Raw genomic sequence first — 20,316 nt, forward strand, 5'->3', positions numbered from 1 at the left:
ATAAAGAATATGAAACTCAGCTCAAAATTCCACAGTAGACTGAAGGGGGAGACATTAGCCACATTATGCCCCCGTGATGACATGTTTGAGCACGGAAGCCAACTCATATCTAACTCAGTCTGTCCCTTAGGAAGCTAGGTTTCATCTGTGGTGTGTGTTGAATCAGTGCTGGCCAAGGGTAACTAGCAGTAATCTGTCTTAATGACAGAGTTCATAGTGGGCAGCTGTGATGTGGTGAGGCTCCCCCACAAACCTCTGAGTCCTCATCAGGGCAAGAGACTCACTGTCTCTTGCCCTGCTTATCGACTCCTAGAGAATTAAGAGAAGTGCTCCTTTGCTCTATACACACATGTAGCACTCGTGTAGCCACACATTTGTAGGCTTGGTGGAATGCATGTTTATGATTTGGCTCCTATTCAGAGCATCAGAGGAGAGAGGCTCTGTCATAGATGTCATAGATGTCTCACAATTCATCAAGCTCTAACAAGTCTCTTCTTTTCTGTCACATACCTCACTCCCCACTTCCAAAAATCTCCCACTGACATCTGGCTCTTAGCTGTCCCGATGCTGTCGCTGAGAGAAAATTAAGTTTAAGTAAGATTTTTGTCAGTACACACAGAAGCAGCGAAGCGTCAGGCTAATATTTCCATCATCAGCAGTGCTGAACAAGTGTTGCCCATTGACTTATTGATTGCACAGTGTAGTGTATCATTATACAGTGAGGGGCTGACGCTCTGTTCGATCGTTGATTCGACCTGTTCTGTGGCCCCCCATCTGTCTCTCTTTCTCACATAACCATCCATCCATCTTCTTTCATCAGCTCTTGATTTTTTTTTCCTGCAGTCTCGCTGCTGTTCATCTCCCTTTCTCTCTTCTTTTTTTTTTTTTTTTCCTTCTTCCCGATTGCATCTGGCCTGCTTCCCTCCCTGTTGAGGGCAGCTCTGCTTTTGGCTTCGGGAGCAGCAGCAGCAGAGTGGAGGGGGACAGGACAGAAGACTGTAGTAGTGTATTAATGAAATTAGCACCATAGTTGGTTTGGGAGTATCAGACGCCAGGCACCAGAGCTGGGCCGGGGTTAATTAGCTGGCAGCAGGCCTTTAATTGGGTCAGGACCGTGTCAGGCCCCTGGCTCTGGCCCTACAGGGATTGGATTACACCATCGGGGACCAGACAGTATGGGGAGGGGGTGTGTAAAGGGGAGCAGGAGGGAGAGTTTGTATTAGTGGAGGAGGAAAGGATGAAGAGGGAGCTGGAGGGCGCAGTGGATGTAGTGGAAAGGGGCAGAGAGGAGAGACACGGGAGTGTAGTCTAATCTGCCAGCAGGAGGTGAGGATAGGAGGAGACAGGGAGGGCCAGCTGGGTGAATACCACTGTTGCCGAAGTGGAGGGGGGGTGATGTGAAAGCGGGGCAGGGCAGGTGGTGAAGCTTGATATGTGTATCCATAGCAACAGCACAGTGGTGTGACACCAAATGAGATTTGTTTTTTTGGGTGTGGCCTTAACACAGTCCTTTTTGGTCGATGAGTGCCAAGTCGATTTGCGTCCATTTTAGTGCATTTTAATCTAAATGTTTATGTTGTCACTCATGTATTCAGAAAGAAATATATCATTCCAAATGTCCTACTGTAGTGAAGTGATCTGAGGCACCTTTTGTTTATCCTTCCCCCAAATATTGATGCTGGTACTATGTGAACTAATTTTCACAGAATCTCATCTGAATGAGTCTTGCTTGCTAGCGCCACCTAGAGCAAATGGACAGACATTCATTTTAATCCCTCTAAGTCCATAGTTATTCATGTTATATGCACGGTTACCACATCCAGATTTCACATGTGGTCATGCATGTTACTGCGGCCGCATGTGACTTATGATGTAAGTTGTAAGTGTTACATTGCAATGGGACAGGCCACCAAATCCTTCCCATTCACAATGATTCCTTTTTTTGTCTTTGTTTTTCAATGTATGGCAGTGATACTTTTCTCTATGCAGCACTAAATGTCTTAAACTCAGCCACCTCTCTGTAAGGCACATCGCTAGTCTTAAGGGACTTTGGATGATGGGGTGGGATATATCTGCTTCCTTGCTTTCCATTGAGGATGTAGCATCCTTTTTGCGCTGATCATTTCCCTGTAGATTGAATGCCACTTAAATTCAAATATGTTCAAGTGGTGTCCTTGGCTTCTACACAACGATCACATACACAATGACGAAGGAGACATCATCAGTGTGGTCAGACATTAGAAGGTGGCTTTCTAAGAGAAGAGCATAAAAAAGGACCCTGACTGACATATCTCATCATACAAAAATAATCATATCTAACTACTTAATATGGGATTTTCAGATTTACAGTTTAGCCATGCATCTATCCATCCATTATCTATACTGCTTATTCCTGAATAGGGTCACAGATTTACAGTTTATGCCCTTCAAGAATTAAAATACATACAACATTTAGTCCTGTGTGGCCACAGAAATGCTGGCTTTAACCCATCGTCAAACACGATATTGGCGTCTGGAGGCTTACATGTAATCTGCTAAACAGAAACAGATTGGTGGAAGGGATTGAGCAATATTGCCTTATATGACAATCTGCATCATGTTGCCAAGTGGCGGTTTGCATCTGTGTGGTTGGCAGTGTCGCTCACAGCACCGCTTGGTGCCCTTGACTGAGCAGTGGCCCCGGTTAGACTGGCACCTGCGGTGAGAAGGCCCAGTCTGATCTAAACCACAACATCACCACCGCCGCCACCACACTAATACGGCTCACTGCAGCCAGAGTCACCACAAACCCCCCTTTCACTCTCCGTCTGTTCCCTTTTCTTCTATGCACATGTCTAATCCTCTATGTCTCACTCTCCCCTCCCTTAACTTTTCACTCCATCCGCTTTCTTGACGCCAAAGACAATTATAGGCCTTTGATGGTGGGATACAGTGTTCTTGTATCACAGGACTTGTGGTGTGTCGGTCTCCTGGTGCACACAAATCTCAGCCAGAGCAATGTGTAAAAACAGCCTACATTCCAATCAATCTAGAGTTAAATTGGGTCTGCTTCACATTTAATTTATTGTTTCTTGCTGTGAATGTATTATATGTATTGTTTATCATCTCCTTTATCTCACTTCCTTTCTTTTCCTCCATTTCTTCTTTTGCTATCTCTCATCTTCCTTTGTAGTGTGTCATAATTTTAGCCTCAGTTATTTTATTCACTTGGAGAAAATAACAATAGTGAAGAGCATACAGTGTCTACTTTGCCAGCTATACACCCCCTATTTTGAGGAAACCCAAGCAAATGAAATTATAACTTTGAGTCAGAACATGTCCTGTCAACACTTTGCCATGAGCTCTTAGGTGTATGTGTATGACCAGAACCAAATGAGTTTGACAGGATGTCACCATTTAACATTGTCCTGGAGGTGTGCTCTCCAGTACGTCCCCAGAGTGTTTCCCCTGTTCATCTGTCCTAGTAGTTCTTCTTTAACACTTCCACAGGGCCTGACCTTTTTTGGAGGGCTATAGTAAAGGGTCGCAGGCCAGGGTTCAGCCTGAGTACGCATTAGCATAGAGTGCTACTGGTGAAAAGTCGAGAAAGAACCAGTTGGTTTTGTGGGTCTTCCTGTATCATGGAGCAGACTTTATCATCTTGGATTGTCTTTAAGAAAAAGTTGTATATGAGTGTTTTGCAGATACGGTGGCAGGGTGTTGTCATATGTGCATTATTACAACCTCAGCTTATATTTTCTTAGCTTGTGACTCGGATTAATGAGTTTATCTTATGATTTTAATGTGGATGGTTACATTACATTGACAAGGCAAAAAATTAAGGCTTAAAAATATTTATAAACCTGGGTTTTCATGGTATGAACAGGGTTTGGGAACATGTGTCCAACTCGAGTGCAAGACTGACTCTCATAGAGACTCTCTTGTAACCCTGTCACCTGACCCTGGACCTGGCCTTAGGTTCTCCCCAACCGAGGTCAAGACCCTTTGGACAAACTCCACAGTGTGCCTGTCACCGGGTCGATGGCAAGCCCTGGCCTTTTCCTCATTCTGCCTTTGTGCCAGATGACGTTAATTCCTCATTAGCTCGGCGTGGAGGCAACCACTTCAACAGCAGACCCAGGGTCAGATTGCTCCCCATTACTCTCTGTGGTCAACCACCTGATACAGTGTTGGAAGTAATATGACCAAGACCAAGACCAACTGTCAGGACTGTTTGTTCATCTTTTGTGCCGTTGTGTGAAATGGAGTGTAAATCACATCTTCTCACAATTTCTCTTTCTGTCTTGTTCGCTCTCTTTTGTTCATTCTCTCTGCTCTCTTCAACAGTCCAGTCAATAAGAGCAAACACTTTATTTAAACAACTACCAGATTAGTGACAAGTTTAGGAGGATTGATCCTGGAGCTGATCCACTCTGGTGAAAGGGTTTTTAATCCAAGTAACTACAGTCTGATCGAAGACCTGTATTGATTGGTGAAGAGTTAATCACCTCTGAATTGAGTCGGCTGCTGTTCTGTGTTCTCTCAGTAAGCAGAAGTTTTGCATTATAGTACTGTAAAAGTACACTAAAGATTCAAAATAGGGAGGAAAAGAAAGATTTGATTGTTGATATTTTTACAAGAGGAAAAAGTTTATCGTGTAAGCTTATATATTTGGATACAACCACCAAGAAACCATTTTTGAATTCCATGCAGAGCATTTGTTCCTACTGCCTAAAATAAGTATGAAGCTGAAGCAGTCTCTCGCTTTCCAGGTAGTTGGGGGTGTTCACTTCTTTGTCTCCTCCTCTTCTAGATAAGGAGAGCCTAATCATGGAAAGTGGCAAGCTCCACACCTTGGATGTCCTGTTGAGTCGGCTGAAGGCGCAGGGACACCGAGTCCTCATCTACTCTCAGATGACACGCATGATAGATCTGCTGGAGGTATAAACACTCACGCACTCAGGACGGTTTGAGTCTCTGTGTAAAAAGGAATCAAGTGTGGTGCACATGTATGCAGGTTATGCACACATTTACACAGACACATTTATGTACATAAACCAGTGACCAAGATTTATTCAGAGAAGTGCTAATCCTGATCTCAGGAAGCACACCTTTAATGTATCATCTATTTTGTTTAACTGGTCTGCTTTCACCAGCGAGGTATTGAGCTCCAGTAGCTCTAATCAGCATGCCTGTCCCTTGTTAGTGCACTCATTAGACAGCTAATTAACAGGTCAGGCTAATTAGCGGGGTCTCATCTGCAGGAGAGGCAGCCAGATGGGAGGAATGGCTGGAAGGAGTGAAGAGGAGAGGAGAGGTGGAGGGGAGAGGGAGTAATGGGAGTGGCAAGGGCCTTGGGGTTAGAGGAGACGGAAATAATACAGAAAATTGAAGACAAAGATTTGTAGCTGAGAGTGAAAAAAGATGGACGGCCAAACACAAAACGTCTTTTCTTGCTGCACTGAGCTCGAAGCTAGAAATAAGAACTGGCAGGGTGATTTTTTTTTTTCTGTGTTTAAACGTCTTTGTGATTGGAGGTTAGTAGCTGTCATGGTTACAGTTCAAAGAAGGCTCAAGGTGTGAAATATGTGGGACTGCTCTCCCCATTGGAAAACAATAGTGCAAAGCTGTTGGTGATCATGTCCTGACAGCCTCTGTGTGCTACTGTGATGTTGCCTCCATGTTTGTTGCAAACATCACTATGGTGCCAAAAGCCTCTGGCATGATGTCACTGGGAAATCCTTCCTCGGTCACACAGCGCAATGCTATTTCCACAGCCAAATCCTTCAGTGGCAGACAGGCCCAGCCTAGGTGGTTAAGGACTGTCTTCCTGCATGTCTGGAACACACTGGGAATGCCTTGTGTTTAAACGCCAAAGGAAAACAGTAATGGTGAGAATGCTTGAGATGGCTTAGACAATGCAAGGTGGTCATTCTGTGTTCATGTTCTTCTAACTTCCTGTTCCGCCTTTAGCTACAGTATGACTTTCTAGTCTAACAAGTGTCTACAGCGCCTTGTTTGTAAATGGCCTCATGCTGAAATGGGGGCTGTGACAGAATCTCCTCCGATAATGAACTGAATATTATACAAAAATGAATAAATGAATACACTATACAAATGAATTTGTTCATTCCAATCTGGCTTTAGTTTTCTCTGACTATATTATATTTCTTATTATACTATATATAGTTCTTGTTTTAAACTTGAAAACCCATTATAACAAAGGGACAATATGTTTGCAACTGTATGTAGTATTACTGCCCTACACCTGGAAAGATACTTTGATGTGTAAAGTCTGAGGTTGGTCAAACTACAGTAGAAAGACGTGAGTCTACATCTTAGTGTTGATTTGTGTGTTCAGTTTTTCTGGCTGGCTGGTACCTCTGTTATGAGTATGACAGAGGAGATCCAGAGCCCAGTATGCTGTACACTAGGACGTTATGTCTACATACTTTGATAGCAAGATTATAAGTAGGGTGTGCTCTTGTTTTACTTTGCTCTTTGCTGTGGAGACCTTTTGCTTTCTGATTCCACCGAGCCTTTTAATGAAAGTTTTATTAAATACCACAAAAGACAGATCTCATGTTCTTGGCTTTATTATTAAAATATTTCCATAGCACAGGTTGTTCTGCTGTTCTCTTTTATGGCTTCAGTTCACTGGCTGATAGAATGTGCTGGGACTGAAGGTGTATGTGTTCATAGTGCCTCTACATCATGTACTTTACTTTCTGTGGGATCTGTTTCAGTTGGGAACAAACTGTGACCACACACACTGCATTCCCACCCTAAAAACTGCAACAAATACACACTGTGACCGTGAGAGTTTAATTTTTTCTTAACTCTGGGTGCTCATTTCTGAGAACATACTGGTTGTCAGTCCTTGCAGTTTTCAAGAGATGGCAGTTCCTAAGATTTAAAGTAAATTTGAGCAGAGAGAGAGAGAGAAATGTTTGGCTGGAGTTTTGACACACTTTTAAACAATTTTCTGTCCTTCACCTCCCACACATCACTTCAGTTCAGAACCATAAAGCTTTTTTTTTGTTTTACTAAATATGATCCATAAAGGGCTGCTGACAGTTAACTGGACAAGATTTGCCACTTTTATAGGTTGGCCTGAGCCTTTACATTTGCAACCTTGACATTACTAAGTCAGTGAAAAACTGCAGACATACTGTATAGCGGTGTCACTTATGATTAACACCAATTCAAACAGAATATGAGAGAAAGTTACCAACTGTTGAGGTATAGATTTCAGCTTGGAAAGTCCAAAGTGTGAACCATTGCATTGACATTGTGTGCTATGGACTGGCAAGGACTTCCCAAGCTTTAAAACTGTCAGAGATCTTAGATGATTTTTTTACTAAAACTTTGATTCTGATGATTTAGGTGAGAGATCCTGAGGAAGGCTTTCTGTAACGATGCCTGCAACATCCTGCTGGCAACATATCAAAACCCAATTCAACAAGGTTAGAAGCATTTTGCGAGCAGCGGGCTAATGGTCCCTAATGTAGTGTTCACTGAGAGCAGATGGGGCTGTTGGGCACAGAGCCAGACACTCACACAGACGGTGGAGGCCCCTGGGTGACAGGGGTTTGGGGAGGTCACTGAAAACATAGAGTCAAATCATTGATATCATTGGTAATGATTGTGTGTGGTGAGTTGTGATGTGTGCCAGTAATTGTTACTGGTTCATTGGTTCAGGGGCACTGACATGTTTGAGTGAGGAGGTCGGCGGGGGGGTTCGGGGGCAGTGCTTAAAGAGAGATCAACATGTCACATCATCGCAGTTGTTGCTCTGACCCTGGCACTTAAGAAGCCCTCCTGTCAGAACTAACACCCACACACGACACACAGAACAGCTCAGCAGACCTCAGGGGTGGAGAGATATCAGTTTCTGCATTTCTTAGTGTCTCTCTAGGCTGGGATTGAGGTTTCAACCCCAGCAGATACACCAAAGAAATGTGGGATTTTGATATTTCAGAGCCACTGTCAAGCATTCTTACATTAAAAATGACTATTTCCTGAGCCTTGGAACTGAACAAGTAACCCTGCACAGTTTATCTGCTCTTCGAAAAAGACTTAAATAGAATTGCATATTTTAGAGAAGTAGCTCTCCTAATTGCTGTATTTTGTCCTGTCTTTCCAGGAGTACATGGTTTATCGTAAGCACACCTACATGCGCCTGGATGGATCCTCCAAGATTTCTGAACGCAGAGACATGGTGGCTGACTTCCAGAGCCGGTGGGTAGATATCGATATAGATACAATATACTCTGTGTGTGTGTGTATGTATGTGTGCCCATGAAACCAGGCCAATAATTAATGATAAATTTGCCTTTTCATACAGTATATTGCTGCAATAAGTGAACACTTTAATCTCAAGTGTGCATCCAAATATGTGTGTGCGTGTATTTCCTAGTGAGTCCACATGCTCTGGTTTGCATTAGTGTGCAGCTTTAAGGCACCAGAGTTGCTCCAGTTGTACGAGGTGTAGGTGAGAGAGGTTGTGGTTTGCTGAAACAGCTTTATTGTGCAGGACTCATCTATCAGTATGAAGTATGCTTCGTTTCCCATGACGCCCAGTTATGCTGCCCAGGCTGAAGCTTGTAGTGACACTTTGCAGAATGGTTCTCCATTTTTGTGCCATTATCTATATGCTGTAACTGCAGTTGTAAATGATATCTTTCAACTTTGTGTCTCTCCTTCTCCCTCTTTCTTTGTTCCCCTCTTCCACTTTTCCCAACTTCACAGGACGGATATCTTTGTGTTTCTGCTGAGTACACGGGCCGGAGGACTTGGTATTAACCTGACCGCTGCTGACACCGTGAGTCACTGACACACTAAAGGAAAATATTTCATTAATGTGGTTAAACAGCATTAATCTACTTTAAAGTTAGTGGGCTGTAATTGCCCACATGATCAATTGTTAGACTCACTTTGTTCTCTGATGAGGCAGAATAACAATGTGAACCAGTAGCCATTTGTCACAGGTTGAATGTTATAGCCATAGATAATCCTACTACTAGAGCATAATCTCCACGGGGGACCAACTAGGGGGCATGTCCCACCCAAACTATGAAAAACGGAAATTCCCACACCCACCCATATTTGTCATGACCGACTATCAAATGCCTTATAAAGCTGTAAGACAAGCGATGCTCTCTGCTCAGGTGTTAAACTCCAAAACATACTGAATGTTCACTGAACTCCTGCTCCATGTTGGTTTGCATGTCACCCAGCAACTGGTCAGCATGTGTCAAAGTCTGGCCTTCCTGTGCCCTGCAGGCCTACAGCTGATCACTCATAGGTACACAGGTAAATGGTAAATGGACTGTATTTATATAGCGCATTTTCACAGTGTGTTGCATTGGCCAAAGCGCTTTACAGGAGATCATACACCATTCACCTATTCACACACCGATGACGACAAGGCTGCCACACAACGGCGCTAGTCAAGCCACCGGGAGCAATTTGGGGTTCAGTGCCTTGCTCAGGGTCACTTAGGCATGTAGGGAGACCGGGAGTCAAACCACCAACTTACTGGTCAGAAGACGACTTGCCACAGCCTCGTGAGCCACAGCCGCCCCTAAAACAGTCTGTTTCAATCCCAGCATCACTTAAGTTAAATGTAGTCTGTTTCTGCTGCTGATCGTTGCATCCAATGTTCTCCAAGGTCCCCTGGTGAGATTACACCCTAGTCTGAGTTTCGTTCTGTCACTTGTCTTTTGTAAACAAGGTCTGTCTTCAGCATCAAACTGTCATCAATATGTGGTTGGGCAAAGCACACAAGCACTTGTGGGTGCAAATGCTGTGCGCCAGAGTGCGGAGTCAACGTGAATCAATCATCACACTTTAAAATTTAATGTCACAACTTAGACTATTCCATTTGTTTTTACTGGTTCTCTTGTTGGACGTATGCTTTATTGATGATTGGATCTTCAAGCGCTCACAAAAATGTAATGTTATGAATTATTATAGGTTTTGCAAATATTCTTTTTCCTCTTTTGGAGAAAAAAAGTTGCCAGAGCATCATTCCGGTGCATTCCGGCAGCACTTCACCTTTGATTGGAAGTGATTGTTTACAAAGGATGTCTGTCACGTTAAAGGGAGGTTCACATGGAATAACACATCACTGTAATTAATCTCAGAAATTACAGAGGAAGTAGTGTACGTCACCTTTAGGCTGTCATCACATCAAATTGTACCAGCTGCTAAATAGTAAACTGTAGAAATGCTCAAAATGAATTTGTGAGAAACGTCTTTTATGGCTCCCTCCAGGTCATCTTCTATGACAGTGACTGGAACCCTACAGTGGACCAACAGGCCATGGACAGAGCTCACAGGCTGGGTCAGACAAAGCAGGTCACCGTCTATCGCCTCATCTGTCAGGGTACCATCGAGGAGAGAATCCTGCAGCGGGCCAAGGAAAAGAGCGAGGTCTGTAACAGAAGCACTTAAATATATGGCACAAGTTAAGTTTCCATTTTTAAAGAGCCTGTTTCCCAGTTAAACCAATAGATAAACAACACAGTGCTGAGCAAATATGAATTAATTACAGAGTTTATTCATGCTTTATTGTTTTTGTGTAACAAGATCCAAAGGGTGGTGATCTCTGGAGGCAATTTCAAGCCAGACACGCTCAAACCCAAAGAGGTGGTCAGCCTGCTATTGGACGATGACGAGCTGGAGAAGAAATGTGAGTATTTAAGGCATGCATCCACATGTCTTTGTCTGGATTTAATTCAGTTTTACTAAGTACAGACTAACTCATATGAGAACTAGAAGCAAGAAAGTGTAAAATTACAATTATGTTGTATCTTTTCCTGTAGTGCGTCAGAGACAGGAGGAGAAGAGGCAGCAAGAGGAGAGCAGTAAGGTGAAGGAGCGCAAGAGAAAGAGGGAGAAGTACGCTGAGAAGGTACAGTTGGCTGAAACCTCAGCATTTACCTCAGTCTGCAGCTATAACATCTGAAATAGAGCACAAGGAAGAATGTAGAATAAATAAAGAAATGAAGAAACAAATAGAGGATGCAAGACAAGACATACCAAGGTGAGAAAGGAAGGAATGGTATAATAAAGTTGTTGGTGAGTCTTCTTGCTCTGAACTCAAGTGTTGGACAGACATACAGATAGACCCATAAGATGTGAAGAAGAGATGAAGTGGCATTAGAATTAGCTCTCCTTTTCTGTTTCTAACCTGCAGAAGAAGAACGAGGAGTCAGAGACCAAGAGGAAAAAGGAGGTGAACCTGGTCATCTCCCATGCACCTTCAGCTGACAACTCTAACCTGTCTGCAGATGGAGACGACTCCTTCATCAGCGTCGAGATGGACTCAGCCATGCCCAGCCCCTTCAGTGAGGTGAGTAAGTCAAGTGAATAAGCAGGATCTTTCAAGTGTGCACATCCTTTTAGCAAAGTAAAGGAAGTGGAGGAGAAGCCAGATATTGTATATGACTGGAATTAATGTTACAGAGGATGGTTAGTGGCTTTGGTGTTTTTCCTCAAAGTCACTTTCTTATTTTGCATCTTGTGCTTTTCAATTCTCTTACACATCTTCCTTTTCACACCCTGTCTTCTCTTAATATCTGTTACTGATTCCTCTCCTTTCATGTGTTGCTACCTTCTTTTCATTCTACTCTCCTTTCACTCCTGCTTTCTCTTTTTCTTTTCTCAGTTTCTTACTTCCTTTCTTTTTTGTTATTCTATTTTCTCTTCTCTTCCTTCTTTCTTGTTCCTTGCACTGTTCCACTACTCTTGCCCTTTACTGTACTGGCCTGGTTTCCCCTGTTCCCTGTGGTGCTGACCCCCAGCCTGTGTCTCTGTCTGTGTTTGCTCCTGTGCACGGTCAGATCTCCCTGAGCAGCGAGCTCCAGCCTGGCTCGTTGCCACCAGATGCCGATGCGGATGAGAGCAGTAGCGACATGCTGGTCATTGTGGACGATCCAGTGTCTTCTGCGCCGCAGTCTCGTGCCACTAACTCCCCTGCCTCTGTGTCTGGATCAGTCTCTGATAACATGAATGGTGAGAAAAGAAATGATTTTGGCCAACCTTCGACTTCAAGTGAGTGGGCTGGTATACTGTGTATTTGCCAGTACCTTATTTCATCCATTCATTGTGCATAATTAAATGCACAACTATAAGTCTGAGTAAATTTGCTTTGTGGAATTGATACTTGCATTTAAATAAGTGATCTAAATCTGCTCATCACAGCTTTAGGGCAATGAGCGCTATCTTATCTGGTCCAAACTGGGCTACTAGTAGTAGGGCTATTTTGGTACAAGTTGCAGAAATCTTTAATGGGCAGTGTGATGCTCTGGACAATGTTCTGCTCCAATCCATGGAGGCACCATTTTACAACTTACAGGACCTAAAGGATCTGCTGCTGACATCTTGGTGTTAGATACCAGAGGATACCTATGTGTTGACACACGGTGCTTGTAATGCCAACGCTTGAGGTGACTTAATTTTAATTGGCTTGTGCCCATTGAGACAAGGAGTTCTGTTACCACGATTATTTTGATTTATGAGGGTGTTATTTTCTTTTGAATACAGTTTTTTTAATATGTTTTGTAATATGGGATCCAGATAGATAGTGAAGTGAAGCTTTAATAAGGTAATACTTGCAACTTCTTTGAAACCCACTTTGGGATTATTGCTGCCATGCTAAAAGACCCCTGCCACTTAGACTGTTGATGACCCCTGCTAACCAGGCCCAGCGAGGTGGTTTCTGAGTTGCAGATGACATTAGAATGAACTGTTTAGAAGACAGAATGAGGGAGCACTTGGGGAAGTTGAGTAAATGAGTGAAAAAGGAGGAAGAGTGAGATTAAGATCTGAAGTGATGTAAGAGCTATGGAATTGTCGAGGGTTCTCAGCTGTGCCTCGGTGTTGGTGATAGGCTCATCTCTCCCCAATGAAGGGTTGTATTCGACAGGATTTGGATGGAAACATGCAGAGAAAATGCAGAGCAGTGGTGAGATGTATGGAATCAGAGAGCGGAGAAGGTACTGGAAGGATTAGGCATCTTACCACTGAGGCAGACACTGGCTCTGATTCTGCAGACAGTCTGGAAAATGAGAGCTGTATGTTTCTGCCTGAGCCTGTACTTATGGTAATGATGAGTGGTGATAGCAAATGTCTAATATGTTTTCTACATTACAGTAAAATGATTACACTGTCTTTGAAGGACTGAATTAAGTCCAAGAAACACAAAACATCTCTCTTACACAGTTGGTTAGGGACTAATCACTTCTAGGGTTGGACCCCACCAACGTCCATAATCCTGCACACACGGAATTATTTCTATTATGTTTTTGGGTTGTCCCTCCATGCAGCCCATTCTTGTGAATGTGATATCTCAGGAACACCTTGAGGGAATTTCTTAAAATCTGGCATGTGTCCACATGGACTCAAAGAGGAACTGATTAAATTTTGATGGTCAAAGGTCAGTGACCTCACTTCTGTCCCATACCCGTGAATTTGAACGGGTTGACGCGGTGGCCTCACCTCTGCCATATCCATGAATTTGACTGGTTGGCAAGAGGCATACAACAGGAAAGCAGCAGTTCTAGTTTCTTTTCATATGTTCTATCTTCAGGTGTTTCAGCCTCAGACACGACCAGCCCTGGCAGAGGCAGGTCTGGGCGGAGTCGAGGACGACCTAAAGGATCCGGAGGTGGGGCAAAGTCAGGTGGGAAAGGACGTGGGCGCAAGTCAACGGCGGGCAGTGCGGCAGCTAAGGCAGGAGCGATAGCTGGTGCAGCAGCTGCATCAGCTGCAGCTTATGCTGCTTATGGCTACAGCGTTTCTAAAGGTGAGTCAACAGTGTGTACACTCTCAGGCAAGTACACGCAAGCATTAAAATAACAAGGGTCACATAAAGTTTACACTTCATACATGTATTTTATAATTTCCTGTCAGTATGTTTGTATACTGTATGTTGTATGCTGCTTGTACAGTATATTCTGTAGTATGGAACAGGCATATACTCACAACGTTTTTAGAGAATAACCATGTTCATGTCTTCATGTCCTAGTAGGCCTCTCTGCGTCCAGCCCCCTGCAGCCTTCCCTAGGCAGGTCTGGCACCAGTCCTGCCTTCAACCCCAGCAGGAGCTCCTCTCCCCAGGCCAAAGGAGGCACCTCCACCCCCAGCCCCCACAGACAGCTGACCCACAGCCACCACCACAGCAGCCACGGTGCAGTCCGGAAGGGCAAAGGCCCTGGTGGTCCTGGGGCTCGATGATGCGCTCATACACACTGTACACACATGAACGCCTGCACACACACTGACAGATGACCTACTCTCACTGTGATCGGGACAGATGCCCTACACCTAAACTCATAAACAGCGACCATGGTATCTTAACTGAGGCTCACTACCTGGAGGACAACACTCTGCCTGCTGCCTCAGCAACTAGATGGACCCTCTTCACACACACACCACAGTCATCTGAAAGTACAATCCCTACCAGCTTCCACGTTTCCTGTCAGTTTTATTTGAATGTGTCCAGGTCAGTGGAAAAAATATCTGCCTTGAGTATTTTTATTTGCATTTTGGCAAATTTGTCTAAGTGCTTTTTTGGGAAGACAAACTTTTCTATTTGTGACAGAAAACATTTTTGATTTGCTACCTAGCAGTGATGTTACAACAAAGACGTGATCGAACACGTGTAGCTTAAAGGGCTTTGAAATCCCTGTGTTTGCCAGGGTAGTGAGGCACCATCGTTTCTGTCAGATGCACTGAGCCATGTCTTCCGTTTTTGGTGTTAGTGATTCTCATTCTCGTATGTTAGGTTATTTAATTGTTCTATAGAGATGCTCAGTGCTGACTGGTGGATGATTCTGCCATTCACAAGAGCTTAATGTGAACCTACACCTTACCTACACACACTTTACCAAACCATATCTCTACAGCTTTTCTACTAAAGCTCTTATTTTTGTAATAAAAGATGCAAGTACCCAAACCAACGTGGCAAATTGTGTCCATAAAATATATTCCACTATGGATAGAAATGAAAAAATTCTATATTTTTTGCCCAGTGCGAAAATGAATGAATGGATAGTGTAAAAATTATATTCCAAAATGAGTGATACTGGTTGACACAGTAATGCTGCTAACGGTAAATCTAAGAATTCACTCCAATTAGTTGGTCATCTAATATTTAATTTATTTGAGTTATTTTAAAAATGGGCAATTTATGATAATTGCGACTGGGATATTCACCTGTAAAGCCGTGTAAATTGTATTAAAGTCAGTTTTATTTTTCACAAATAGTTTTTTTGTGAAGAGTAGTCTGTGGTTCTGTTTGATGTCCTAGAAAGGAAAGGTTTGTGTAAGTGTCCTAAGTTGAGCACTACATTTGTTATAGGTTTGTTTTGTGTCAATAGTCTGATTAAAATCTGATGTTCTATATTGATGTATATAATGATGAGAGCAACTTTTCCACTGACTTTTCCCTCATTTGCCTGTCTATTTTTCTAGGCCATGTGTACATATGACAAAAATACATCAACCATTTTACCAACAGGAAGAGCCGAGTGAAAATAAAAGTGCGCTAAATCGGCATTTCTGCTTTTTTTTTTTTTTTTTGGTTTGTTTTTGTATTCGTTGTGTGTTATAGTTGCATTGCTCATGACAGTCTGTGATGCTGCTCAGATATCAGCTTTGTGAAGCTGAGCCTTTGTTGAGACTCAGTGGTATTGAAACGACTGTGGCTTCTTGAAACCATCTTTTTGTGGTTTTTGGAAACCATCCTGTTGACCTGGCCATGTTGAATCATTTTGCAGACTCCAGACACACAATACACCTGCAATTACAGATGTTTAGAGATGTTTTCACACTAAAATAGGAAAATGAGACACAGCAGTCAACTGAACCCTGAAGGTCAAACCTGATCCATTCACCAAGTCTGCAAATTACATTTTCTACTTTGCACTTACATAGTTTAAGGTTTTAAATCATTCTTATGCTGCACAGTCTCATTTGTAATTACCCATGTGTAACCTAATTTAATTGGTGGTTTTAGCATAAAAAAAATCAATTTCAAAAATTCAACTGGTCTTTCCAGAAACCACAGCCCTGTTCCTCAGAGTAGTCTACAGAAACTCTGTGGACAGTTTTCATTGGAGTTACTTGTTGGAGAGACTGTCCCTATGAGAATGGTTCACAGTGAGGTGTCAGTAACTGGGACATTGTTATGAAGATTAGTGAATAACACTAAACTCCATTCATCTTGGGTTGGAGTCAGGAATGTCAGAGGCACCGAAGCTTAGCCCTTGCTACTGTACTGTTGTGGGTCTGAGGTACACCTGAAATCCTGGCAGTATATTTTCACATGCTCTGGTGCAGGGTCATAAAGATTCCATTTTGATGAGTTGCTGCTGCAGCATGTTCCTCCCTGTGCACTCTGACATAACCACAATGCAGACTGTAAACACAGGACTTCCAGGCCCAGGCTTGTTCCCAGCCAGCCATTATATAAGCTCATGCACCTCTTTGAATCATATCCAAGGTACAAGCTGCTCCAGCCAGTGTTTGGGAGTGTCCATTGTATGTTTGTATATGTTTATTCTCCAGTGACCTGCTCTGAAAAGCTGCTTTACTGAGTTATCTGGATGCTGCTGCTGCTGCTGAGTAAAAACAAACCCAGTCACATCTGGAACATGGACTGGTGTGAAAGCACCCGTTTTAGACTTTACTCAGGAAAGGCTGTAGTGGCAAAACTAGTGTGGATCCCACAGGATGGGAACCACTGGTCCAAGATTTGAGTTGTCCAGCCTTGCTCCAGATGTAATGGTACCATTTGACATAATAAGGTAGTGTAAGGTTTTACTGGAAAGTGATCCAAAGCTATAGTTGATTTTTTTGTGCAACTCAACAAAATGTTAGTAAGCAATACATTTATTTGTGCATGTTTTGAAGAGGATGTCACATCTGCTCAAACCAGTCACTCAAAGGCAAAAAAACAAAGTTCTTTAAACTTTATTGGGATTTGTGTTTACACAGAATGGAAAATGTGCCTTGAACATGAAACACAGCAGCAATTTGGTGAATTACAAAACTTAACTACCACATTACTAAACCGTCTGATCAGAGTGGATGGAATCTGATCTGCTCAAATAAAAAAAAAAAAAAGTTTTTAAAAACTGCAGGTGTTTACAGTGATCATACTTTTTGTAACTGCACAAACATTACAATGTAAACATGAGGTCATGCATTAGGGAGGGAAAAAAAGTGCCATGCTTCCCCTTTATTATCACTTCAACAGCATTCAATCGATTCAAGTGCACTGGATGTTGCTGTGACACTAGATCTCACAACATAAAACGCACTGTAGGTGGACAGGAATGACAGATGAAAAGCCTCAGTGTTGTCTGTGTAGTGTATTCATCGCCGATAAGCTAGTGAGACAAAGGGTACGAGCTACTGGACTGCTAACAGATAGGACACCACGGTCAGTGCTGCTGCCTCGATGGAGAACAGGTGATGGTCTTCTACGTGTGGACAGCTGCTCCTCATGAACTCAGCCAGCTGGAGCAGGTACTCCAAGTTGTGGCCCGTCTTCCCTCTGCACAGAGCGATCTGGGTACCGATCTCCTCCGGGCTGGCTGGCCCCAGGTAGAGGGGGTTGTCAGAGGTGGCAATGTACACCAGCGCCTGAACTGGAGGCTGGCCCGCTTCCTCAGGGAAGAAATCCACCATTTTGGTGGCGTAGCCACCACAGACCGTCTCGCGCACATTGAGGTACTTCAGGGACTCCTCAACCTGAGAGCCTGACACCTCGAACGCCACGCCCCAAGTGCTCGCCTGTGTGAAGAAAACGTTTCAAGTCAGATCATTCAGTGGAGACTGCATTTATTTCCCCCACCCCCAGTCTGGAAACTCCATTGCAGTTTCCTCAGTACAACCAGTAAACCAATAGGAAGTAGAGCTTTCCACTTACGTCATCATCTTCAATCAGCGTCACCACTCTTCCGGGCTGCAAACAGAGGAAGAGAAATGGTTCACGTCAGGGACAACGCAGTTTCAGCCTACGAGTTCACGGTAGTCTACCCACACAAACATCACCGTGTGTAAAAGTAAGCAAACAAGCATTTTACCAACTCGTCATTCCCGCGATGGAAGTTATCTCCGTGCCAGAAACGTCTTTTGTAGCCCTGAATGAAACCGACCTTGCTCCTCTTGTACTTGAAGTCAGGTTTCCACACCAGTGACCCGTACCCAAAGATCCACAGGGAGGTCTTCCCGGAGATTATGTCTTGAAGCTTCATTTTGATCGGTAGTGTTGTCGGCGTTCAGATTAAATCGATGGATGTCACTAGTTAAAATGACTAGGTAGCTAGCGTTAGCTTCCTTCGGTCCAGGAGCAGTGGTACCGGTTGGCTCTCAGGGATACCGCGAGCGGTATTTGACCCCAACTGCTTGTCAGTTGCGAAGATGGAATCTCGCAGTTGATTTTGCCGTGCACGATGCATTGCCATTGCATTAGAGGTGCCGCATTATGCCTTAAAATTCCATGGCAGCCGCTGAGGCCTTCGGGACAGTAGTAGGAAAAAAAAATTAAAAATCGTTTTGGCCAGCTGTTTAGCAGGCCGCTGAAACTACGACATCAAAGCTAACGAACGAAAAGATCGAGGTCTGATTCAGAGATGGTAGCGTTTCAACAGCTGGCAGTTGATTTCGTACCAGCAAAGACAAAACAGTGATTTCTTGCGTTTTCTCGATAGCAAGGTAAAGCGGCGCTCACTATTTATACAATCCAGGCACATGGGCGAGTCCCTACGCATGTCCTCGACCAATAATATTTAAGCAAGACGTGCCCTCGAGTCCATTCTAACCAATTAGCTTTCGGTGCGTCGAATAAGGCGGGACTTCAAACCAAATTCGTCACGCCGTTGGCTCAAACTTAACTTGATTCGCACACTTATCTTTCAACGTGATTGGTCGGCGAACAGTCACTTAAACTGAGTCAATTTATAATTGGTCGTCTTTGTCGTCATTCTTTGACTATATTTCCATGTTGCTCAGATTTAATGTGGCTGATGCAACTATTCTCAGCATTTCAGGGCCGAATCCGCTTCAAGTCAACATACCGAGACATTGCATCAGATTTGAGCTAAGACCGAGTCTTAAATAGGAGCGATGCGTTTTATCTCATAAGATATGCCACAAAGGAAAACTGTATAAAATAATATTTGAAGTGTTAGGTATTTTTAGTCAGATAGAAATTGGATAGATACTTTATGTATTAGAAATGTTTAGTGGAGATAGGATGTCTAGTTAGACTGTTAAATGCTTAGGCCTGCTTATGAGTTTCTACAGGGTACATCTGGTCAAGGATAACTAGAGAGAAGAGTTGAGGACTGTCAGCAGACAGGGTGTTTAATATTATTATTATGACGTGTATAACTGTAGCCTTAGCCATAATAGGTTCTTATGTTTAAGCCACGACATGTTACTAGAGGTCGTGAGAATGTTTTTAGCTACACACCACTTAACCAACAGACACACACAGATATAATGTATAGGCCTGGTGGGTTCAGGGTCTTTCATCTTACATCTGCCTGAGAGCAGTTTGGAGGTGCAAGATACCTGAGCGTGTAATGTTAATTTTACCTGTGATCCTTTGAATAAATCAGCACTGTTTTGTAGTTACTTGGACTGCCTCGTCTCTCAGAGTCAGTATGGTAAAAAGTACCGGGTACAACAGAAGTTATAATACAATTTAAAAAGTTGTTGAAATAATATGACCTGAACAGCAAGGACGGAATTCACTCTTGATAAGTAAGTTAATAAAAACCCTATGGTTATTTACATGAGCCAGGGCAAGTGAGAGGTGTAATCTACTCCTAAAACAAAGGTCACTGACTCATATGCCCCTTTATAAGCGAAAAGACAGTAGTGAATCAAAACTGCCCAAAACATTAACCACAGCAGAGATGCAACAATAGAGAAACATAATTAGAAAGATGTCAGACCTTATCAAGCGCACAGAAATGCCCACCACTCCTGCTTTATCTGATATACAATAATAGTACACACTTGTCTGTGCTCATAGTTAGATTGCCTATAAATAGCCGGCATTATCTGCCATGATAAAAGGTCAGACAATAATATCAACTCCTCATAAATCACACTACACAGTCCAGGGGCCCGTTTCAAGAAGGAGGTTTTGTTGAAACTCAGAGTTTTCGGTTCCAGAAACGGAGGTAACTTAAACCCGTGAAAGCGGGTTAAGTTAAACCCGTTTCAAAAAGAGAGGTAATCTAAACTCAGAGTCAGTTACTATGGCAACTTACTCTGTGAACCTAACCTGGTTGGGAGCAGGTTTTGTTC

The 20,316-nt window shown here is 43.2% G+C and overlaps 2 protein-coding genes and 1 long non-coding RNA gene across 6 annotated transcripts in view; 2 read left to right on the forward strand and 1 right to left on the reverse strand.

The window, feature by feature from the left end:
• ino80 (INO80 complex ATPase subunit) overlaps positions 1–15,564 on the forward strand; it is a 33,094-nt gene extending 17,530 nt beyond the window's left edge. For 2 of the 3 annotated variants that reach the window (XM_020603617.1, XM_020603615.1), the window contains exons 28-37: positions 4,793–4,920; positions 8,126–8,220; positions 8,731–8,803; positions 10,258–10,416; positions 10,573–10,675; positions 10,809–10,897; positions 11,183–11,338; positions 11,829–12,000; positions 13,577–13,792; positions 14,015–15,564. In XM_020603617.1, the coding sequence (XP_020459273.1) occupies positions 4,793–4,920; positions 8,126–8,220; positions 8,731–8,803; positions 10,258–10,416; positions 10,573–10,675; positions 10,809–10,897; positions 11,183–11,338; positions 11,829–12,000; positions 13,577–13,792; positions 14,015–14,223 (1,400 nt within the window). In that variant the 3' untranslated portion in view covers positions 14,224–15,564. The remainder of the gene's footprint in view (positions 1–4,792; positions 4,921–8,125; positions 8,221–8,730; positions 8,804–10,257; positions 10,417–10,572; positions 10,676–10,808; positions 10,898–11,182; positions 11,339–11,828; positions 12,001–13,576; positions 13,793–14,014) is intronic. The other variant, XM_020603616.1, reaches the window with a different exon arrangement.
• Positions 15,565–16,942: 1,378 nt separating this feature from the next.
• chac1 (ChaC, cation transport regulator homolog 1 (E. coli)) lies at positions 16,943–18,718 on the reverse strand. Its single transcript, XM_020603619.1, has 3 exons — positions 18,081–18,718; positions 17,924–17,959; positions 16,943–17,787 (listed from the first exon to the last, which is right to left on the reverse strand). The coding sequence occupies exons 1-3, from the start codon at positions 18,249–18,251 to the stop codon at positions 17,404–17,406; spliced, it is 591 nt and encodes a 196-aa protein (XP_020459275.1). The 5' UTR covers positions 18,252–18,718; the 3' UTR covers positions 16,943–17,403.
• The window catches only part of LOC109962160 (uncharacterized), a 25,779-nt gene continuing 23,409 nt past the window's right edge, over positions 17,947–20,316 (forward strand). The window contains exon 1 of one of the 2 annotated variants that reach the window (XR_002275221.1): positions 17,947–18,024. This is a non-coding gene — a long non-coding RNA (uncharacterized LOC109962160). Of the gene's footprint in view, positions 18,060–20,316 lie in introns of both variants that reach the window. The other variant, XR_002275222.1, reaches the window with a different exon arrangement.

Source organism: Monopterus albus, unplaced genomic scaffold (assembly GCF_001952655.1).
Source record: "Monopterus albus unplaced genomic scaffold, M_albus_1.0 scaffold62.1, whole genome shotgun sequence".
In the NCBI taxonomy this organism is placed as follows: domain Eukaryota; kingdom Metazoa; phylum Chordata; class Actinopteri; order Synbranchiformes; family Synbranchidae; genus Monopterus; species Monopterus albus.